Genomic DNA, 9,021 nt, shown 5'->3' on the forward strand with positions numbered 1-9,021 from the left:
TGCTGGATCTATGTGATCACTCCGGATTTGGAGATGGTGCAAAATTCTAAGTTGAAGACATATCATGAAAATAATTATGTGTTTCTATGACTTGCAGGAACTTTATACACCATTTTAATCATCAAATGCCAACTTTTAATATGTAAATTGTCCTTAAATGAAAAAAAGGTTGGGCAAACAACTTCTTTATTTTAGATATACACTTGCATATAGTTCCTTTGTAAATTAAAATTTATATTAAATTGCCATTTATTAATTAATGTGGAAAATGTGATTTATCAAATTTAAGCAGTTGATAAGAATGATAAAGAATTTTAAGGCATTTTATCAGTATCTTCTGTTCCTGTAAGCCATTGAATAAAATTTGGTTCAAGATGTGTATTGATATCAGAGTTGATTCCCACACTTTTTTGAAATGCTGTTATTCCCATTCTTGCATTAGGCAAATGAGATTATTGTTTCAATACCAGTATGATGGACAGCTGCCACGATTTTCAAACAATTACACTCAAAGGTGTAAGTATTAATTGGATTAAACTCCACTCAAATGCAGTTTTAATTGACCACAGATATAATAACACATCATGACAGTTGATAATCATACTGGTATTGAGGTCAAGAATTTGTGTATTCAATTTATTACACATCTAACTGAATAAAAAAACCTTGACCTCAAAAGAACTTTGTAAAATCAGTGTCATAACCATCTGACATAAGTTGATGATTTTAAGGTCTATCAATAAACACAATTGCATAACTCTTACCTGAGCATTTTCTGCAATTAATTTATTTGTATATTCCCCATTATATTGCTATTTAACAGTATTGAAATTATCTCAGCATTAGGTATTTGTACATTTATATTTGAATACAGGAATGTATTGTTTCTTTAATGAAGAATGAACACCAATTTAGGTAAAAGTTAGTTATTTATTTTTGTTGTTGTTGAGAAAGTGAAGATTTCCTTTAACATTCTTGTCAGAGTCATTGAATTTCAAATGTTTCTAAAAAAAAGATGTATAAAAATCTGACAGTGTCTTCAATTGAAATACCAAAATAATTTGCATCAATATTGCAAAATTTGCCATCTTTTGGCAATAGATTAGAAAATTTACAGTGAGATTATGGAAATGAAGATAACAAAATAATTATTGAAAGTATGGTCAGAAAAAATGTCAAGACTAGCTACAAAGTTGGCTGAATCACAACATCCATGATGCTTTGATTTAAATATTATAAGCAATGAGTGAACTATATTTAATGTATGGAATGATTGTAATGTGTACATGTCTGCCTGGTAGATATCAGTTGTTTTCATGGTTCATTGGTCAATATTAAGTTTCTGAAGTTTGGTCCTCCTCTAAGATACTATAAGTACTGTAATAGGTCAACTATTTTTGGTGTGTGGAATGATTGTAGGGTATTGATGTTTGTCTGGCAGGGTTCATCTGACCTTGACCTCATTTTTGTGGTTCATTGGTCAATATTTAGTTTTCCTGGTTAAGGCTGTTGCTTTGATATTATTAGCAATAGTTCAACTATACTTGGTGCATATAATGATTGTAATGTGTACATGTCTGTTTGTTATTTATCATCTGACCTTGACCTCATTTTCATGGTTCAATGTTTAATGTTCATGGTTTGGTTTGTTTCCTTTCTACTATAATCAAAAGGTCAACTATATTTGGTGTATGGAATGATTGTAAGGTGTACATGTATATCTGCCATGATTTACCCGACCTTGACCTTATTTTCATTGATCATTGATAATATTAAGATTTTGTAATGCTTATTGTTAAACCTTTTTCTGTAAGACTTTCAACGTTAAATCAATCAAGGTCATTAAAGCAGAGAAGACAAAGTCATTGCATTGTTCATATGTTGCACTGTTACACAACTGTCCCAGGTTAGGGTGAGGGTTGGGTGCCCGCTGACATATTTAACCCACATTTTGTATGTACCTGTTCCAAATCAGGAGCTTGTAATCCAGTGGTTGTCGTTTGTTGCTGTATCTCATATTTGTATTTCGTTCGATGATTGTTTTTTTTTAATCAGGCCGTTAGTTTTCTCGTTTAAATTGTTTTACATTTGTCATTTCGGGACTTTTATAGCTGACTTTGCCGCGCGGTATGGGTTTAACTTTTGCCTATTGTTGAAGGCCGTACAGTGACCTTTAGTTGTTAACTTCTTTGCAATTGGGTCTCTGGTGGGGAGTTGTCTCATTGGCAATTATTTCACATCCAGCATTTTGGTTTTTATCAAACAGATTTTTATTGATGCAAAATTCAATGATAAGTGTAAAAAATTATCCTCAATTATCAAATGAATATACAATGCTATATTTCAAGGATTTCATTTTGTTATAGGAAGCCTTTTGTGACCAAATGTTGATAAAACTGTCCTCGCTTTATCATATTCTGAGAGTCATAAATCCAGTCATTACAAAGTGTAACTGAATTTATTAAGAGTGACTTTTTTTCCGGATTCATGTACACAATTCTGCTAAAGCAAACTCACACATATAATGGTTCTTAATCTGTATATACTGACCTGTGTTCAGAAAGGGGCCAGGCCAGCAATACATGCATGACATGTATATTTCATTTAATACAAAATACAAAAATTCGGATGTCCTAAAAGTTCTGATTCGATCTTTTGTATTGGTGAACAAACAAATATGTAGATATATATATTGGATCTCCCAAAATAAACAAATGAAGCACTAAGCAATGAACTCAACTTACAGGTTGTGTGAATTTGTAACAAAAAATATATTTCATAATAATGTTCATCATAATGTAAATGTATTGTTTCCAAGAAAACATGATTTTTTTATAAAATGAAATGACCTAAATTTTAATTTTCGATTTGTATTTTTTATCCTTGGTTCAGCAGACGTTAATTGTTTACATAATTCATACAGTTACATATAAATAGATTTGTCAATAAATTGTACCATTTGCTTATACTCATTGTCAATGAAATAATCGAAAGTTAAAAGCAACACAATGAAGAGTAAACTGTTTTCTTTTATTAATCAATTTTTTTCCTTAAGTATATTTCTTGGTCCAGGTGTGTTTTGTCAGTTATAAACCTGAAAAGTTTCAAAGTTTTGCGACATGCATTCCACACTAACGTTTAGTTTGATATTTTTATTTAGCAATATCTGTATGGACTATGTCGAATCTAGTAAGTATTATATTTTTCTTTTATTAATATCATTGTCACCTAATCAGACTTATTGCCGAATTGTACGTGTCCTGAGATTTTTCTTGTAAAGTCATTTGTCGGTTTTTTTGTTTTTTGTTTTTTAATGTGTTGTGTACTTATTTGACTTGTGATTGCCCCCTTTCTTGGTAGAAATTAGAAACGAATTACAGACAGGTTGGAAAATTGCTAAAAGGTATAGTGGAAGTTGATAAATGTATTCTAAGTTTTTACATTCAACAATTTTTTTTTTCGATGGGCCCCTCTGCTCGCCCCTCCTTTTTTTTAAATCTTTAATTTGGTCTTAATTTATCAATAAGAAATCAGTGAACCGTAACAATTCCGTTTTTCTTTTTAAAAAATCTTTATTACTACTAATTACTATATGCAATTGACACTTTCCAGTGTCTTATGATGATCAAAACTGTGTAGTGGATGACACTTTACCAGCTTCATCAGCCGACAACTATATTGACTGTACATCAAAAGAAATGGTTGCAGCAGGACGAACTAAGTGTTGTAAAATAGAGGGAAGTGTTGGGTGTTGCGAACCTGGTGGCAGGTATATATGTATTTGTATTTGTGTTACCAAAGATCAATCTCCGGACAAAAGAAGTCAATATAAGAATAAGAAGATGTGGTATAATTGCCAATAAAACAAATTTTCACCAGAGACCTAATGACGTAGAAGTTAACAACTAAAGGTGACCGTGCGGCCTTCAACAATGAACAAAAACCATACCGCAAATTCAGCTAAAAAAGGACCCAAAATGACAAATGTATCTAACATCAAACAGCCTGATTTATGTACAAAACAATAAACGAAAAACAATATTTATCAAAGTTATTAAAATTATCAGACGGGTTTACTTAAATATTTAATTTACAAAAAACAAATAGACTCATAAAATGTCAGCTTTTCACCAAATAATGGAAAATAAGTCAGAATTATTCAGAATCTATCGTTTATAAAATTTGTTTTCCAATGAATGATTTTTTAATTAAACAAATTCAATGTCATTTATCAATTGTAATAAGTAAAAAAATTTGAAAAAAACCATTACTGTTCAAATCACCAGAAAATAATTTAGAAAATATAATATGACAAAAATGTACTACAGTTCAACACACCAACTGAATCACCAACACCCACCTCCTTCGAAAAAGAACCGCACCTCATCTATATATATAAATATATTAACATGATATGACTATACCAGAGACATTATTATATGATAATACGTAATAGCTCTGACAATACGCATTTTTTAAACGTATTAAAATTAGTCCACCGCACTTGCTCCTCATTTCTGTTCGGTTTTAATGTCACGCGACATAAAGACAACCGAACGAAAATGAGGAAATCGAACAAGTGCGGAGAACTTATTTTGATTAAATTGAAACGTGTACGAGTAACTCCATGTAACGACATTTTTTTTAACATTTCAAGCATTTGGATACTTTCAAACACATCAATCGGCACCGAATAAGAAGCACTTTCAATTGAATAAATAAATTCCTGACTGAAGATTGCAGTTCACCTCGTATTGATAATGACTTTTCTTTGTTTTAGGTGGAAGAAAATTCTTGCCATGAGCCTGGGTATAGGACTGACATTCATAACTTTAGCTGTTATTTATATCTATTTGTTTTGGTGTAAGAAGGACACGATTCCCTGTCTCGGTCGTTGTCAGGATAAAATACAAAAGAAATACCATCAAGCTGAAGAATCACTTCCGTAAGTACAACGATAATGAGTTTAAGTTATATGTATTTTGAGACAAAAAGAACGACCGAATCTTTATAGAACATGTGACAATTCAGTTCACAGTCAATTGTCAAAAAACCCGTCTGCATTTCTTCTTATTTCTTGTGTCGTATGGGTAAATGAAATTATTACGGTAAACAGAAAAAAAATACCATTATTTTCGCAATTTAGTACCGTTTGTCGACATACATACTGTATGTAACACGCATTATCATAATCTAAATTTAAAGATTCCTACTTTTTCATTTCAACTAGCCATATTTGAGGTAAGCAAGTTTCTGAGATACTCCTCTGAACTCGTGACACGTTATAGTTGTTTATCATAAGTCCATGGCGGTCACCTTCCGTGTCAACATCTTACTTGATATAATTTGGAACTGCTGTTTTTACGACAAGTCTTCCAACATCACACCAATTAATTTCAGAAGTAAAAATAATATTTGCTGACACAACTCATGCTACTTTTCGAACTCATTTTATCTATCTGTTTTAAGATATACAAAATTTTTAATGAAAAAAAAAAAAACTAAAAACACAATGAAGCAAAAGTTGTCAAATTGTTAACCAAGAACAGCACAATTAAACGTACTTGAAGGCCACATCAATCCGTATCTATGTATTTTAAAACTTTGGAAAGGAAATCAGCGTCGAGCCTGAGAGAACGATATCTGCTCTAAATTAAGCCTCGATAGTTTAAAAACAATTTAAATGCACAGAACATATGCGATAGCTACTCAATAAGTTTAATTTACTAGTATCATGTTAATGAAATAATAAGGAGATTTGCATGATTTCCAATTAGACAAGTGTCCACACAAGACCAAATTATGAGGATGTTAACCACTACAGGTCACCTTACAGCTTTAAACAATCAGCAAAACCCATACCATATACAGTAGTAAGCTATTCAAAACATGGGATAAAAAAAATGCGAACAATTCAAAAGAGAAAGCTAACGGGCTGAATGATAATGACAGACAGCAACCGACGACAACAAACATACAACTCGAGGAACCTGGCTTTATACACAATACAAAATAAGGCTAGGTAAAACATCAAAACTCGCACTGCTAAGTTGTTACAACCCAAAATTAGAACAAACTGAAAAGTGATGGACTCCTCAGATCGGAAACTAAGCAGAAACACAAATAACAAAATGTGGTTTATCGTTCATGTTTATTTTGTGTCCTTGAATGTAAACCGATATTGGTATTTCAGATGTTGTGCCAGTCGCGTCGAAAGACGTAAACAAGAGGAGGAAATCATGGAAAAGTCAAAAGATCACCCGGCATTCAGCTTACCAGACGACGAATTTTGTAACTCAAATTATAAAGAAGAGTGGTGGAGTGGACAAACAATAAAAAACTTTTGATATCAGAAAGCGTCATTGTTTTGCCAGGAAAGATATAAGTTTGTGTAATTGAATCTCCATTTGACACACGTATCAATATAAATTCATAAATGCAATTCAAATTTTGTTTGTCTTATTGCACTGATTGTGCTAATTTTCACATGTAGATCACTAAATCCCAAAGTTGGAAATCAGAGTCTAAATCGCTTGACTGGCATTTATCTGTAGTGAATTGGTGTTCCCGATATTTTTAACTAAGACCAAACACTTAAATTTTGATTCAATATTGATTACGTTGTTTGCACTGAGGAAGCTCTCGACAAGAATGGAGGCATATTTTATGCTTTCTTAGTTCACTTTAAATAGGTCTAGGTTGAAAATGCATGTGAAACAAATTAAAAGCTTATATTAAATTTCCTTTTCGAATATACATTTGATATCCATAAAGCTAGTGTAACCGATTCTCTAGAGAAATGTTTCAAAAAAGTTTGTTTACTGTCTATGACTATGAATTGGGGTTGTGTTAATTACCGATAAAGTAAACAACGTATACAATGAGTATTCTTTAATATTGTTTTGGAGAAATATTTAAAAAAAAAACCAAATGAATAGCTATGGCAAAATTAATTAAAGTTTTAAAGATGTGTTGTTTCACAACATGTTAACCATTATTGGAATAAACCCCTAGACGTCTAAAGAAGACAAATTTACTAAATTCACTGTCAAAATAAAGACCCTTTACTAAAGACATTGTAGTACCTTAAAATGAACAAACTAAAGAAAGTGCATTGTAATGTTATTCTTGATTTATTATTGACGTTGGAAAATTATTGCACGAAAGATACAATTGTTATTGTTTCGTTGAGTGAAATATTCTCGTGAAGTATAGTCTTGGTGGGTTTTTGTAGCTTCTATGGGCCATTCGGATCTTTCCGGAAACAAGATTCTCGGAACTTCTCGAAAATTTTCGATCATTTATACAGGTAGTTATCTATGTCTTTGATACGGTCCCTCTATGGATAGGCTACCACCTGACATTTTATATTTCAACAATCAAAGTTCATTTGTAGATCGGATAGTAAAGAAATAAAGACTAGGTTGCAGTCAAAAAATCATTTATATGTTAGAACCTATTTGCCTTTTGACAAAACATAAGTGTTTTTAATGATGCGAATGTTTATTAAATATCACGTATTATAATGATAACGCAATTATATAAGTCATGCTTTGAGACGGTCCCTGTACGTGTTGTGTGTGTAGTTTTATACAGCGTGCTGTATTCATTAAAATTATTAAGTTTAAACTGAGACTAAACTTATCCTTAATAGAATATAATTAAAAATGTTATATATACGTGTATTGTGCCCCACAGGTTTGAACAGTGAATGCATTTATGAAAATTATATGCACTAATGAGCAGGGATGCGTATACACAAGTTAGTATCTAAATTTTAAACGGTGGTAAATGAAAAAATACTTGCATGGTTTCAATTCACAAGGATTTTAAATCCTTGCATTTCACAAAAAAAACACGGTAATTAATATTTAACAATATTCATTACTACGTTAATAATTTGATACTGTTTTAGTATGGATTTATAAGTCTTTGCTTATATTTTGTATAGCAATATATTCATATAGTAGACAGTTAGAGTTTAAGAACAGATTGATTTGATAAATAAAATGTCCATCAATAAATACTTGAAGCTGGTGTTTATTGATATTATATTCTAAATTTTCGGAAAAGATTCATTAACAGGAATGTATGTTAATGATTAAATTTAATTTTTTTAATAGTTCAACCTTATAGCATCTTAAACTTTGCAATATGGTATGATTTTGAAAATTGTATCCATTGTGTTGACCAGCTATCCTGCACGTCCTTTTGAGAGTATGTTCAGGTATTCATAAAACTTCTGAAAATAAGATATTCTTCAAAACCAAGTTTTCCTGTAGAATATTTGGATTGATTTAAGTAACTTCAGGAAATCCTTAAAATTTGAGATGTCTTATGAGACCAAAATAATTGTCAGTATATAAGCCCGTCCCAATGAAGCTGGTATGTTACTCTCAAGAAAAAATACGAAACCTTCTTACAAGTTGCATGCCACACTGTTTCACTTCACATTGAAATTGGGCTTTAAATTTATCTATGCAACATCTACATGAGTACAGACAGCTTCAATAACGAGTATAAATATAATTGAAGACACCCAGGAAACAAAATATGAAGATATGATAGATAAAATAAATGCATCCAGATTATAAAACTGAGTGCTTAAATTTATATTGCGATTTTGTTTTTGCAATTTGCATTAGACATCAGGTTTGCAGAAACTGGGATTTGCAATAGGATTATGAAAAAATGATGTACACTCCCAAGTAATAAATAAAACAGTCAAGCCTTAAAATGTAAATTCAAATAGTAGCAGTATATATATACACTTTTCTATTCACAACTATCCAACATTGCTTTCAATTGACTTGTGCAAGAATCTACACACAATTACATATTTTCAATGAAGGCGTTTTAACATCATCATTATCTTATTCTATTCACAGTCAATTATTTCAAATCAAAAGCAAACAAAAATTCAGCAACAATGTTTGGTGACCAGTCAGCGGTATCGGGTTCACGTACTGCTTTTCTTTTTTTTAAAGAAAACAACTTGTTTTTTTTTATTATGTAGATATA

The 9,021-nt window shown here is 31.2% G+C and overlaps 1 protein-coding gene across 1 annotated transcript; it reads left to right on the forward strand.

The window, feature by feature from the left end:
• The first annotated feature begins 3,008 nt into the window (after window positions 1–3,008).
• LOC127706654 (uncharacterized) lies at window positions 3,009–6,365 on the forward strand. Its single transcript, XM_052211309.1, has 4 exons — window positions 3,009–3,015; window positions 3,613–3,769; window positions 4,781–4,945; window positions 6,194–6,365. Exons 1-4 carry the CDS (start codon window positions 3,009–3,011, stop codon window positions 6,345–6,347), a joined length of 483 nt encoding a protein of 160 aa, XP_052067269.1. The 3' UTR covers window positions 6,348–6,365.
• The last annotated feature ends 2,656 nt before the right edge of the window (window positions 6,366–9,021 follow it).

The sequence above is a fragment of the Mytilus californianus genome, unplaced genomic scaffold, assembly GCF_021869535.1.
Source record: "Mytilus californianus isolate M0D057914Y unplaced genomic scaffold, xbMytCali1.0.p SCAF_6, whole genome shotgun sequence".
Lineage (NCBI taxonomy): Eukaryota > Metazoa > Mollusca > Bivalvia > Mytilida > Mytilidae > Mytilus > Mytilus californianus.

Bases quoted from the DNA above. Each gene is read 5' to 3' on its own strand.
- LOC127706654 (XM_052211309.1), top strand. The intron at 3,770-4,780 runs GTATATATGTAT...TCTTTGTTTTAG, and splicing joins TGTTGCGAACCTGGTGGCAG to GTGGAAGAAAATTCTTGCCA. The intron at 4,946-6,193 runs GTAAGTACAACG...TTGGTATTTCAG, and splicing joins CAAGCTGAAGAATCACTTCC to ATGTTGTGCCAGTCGCGTCG.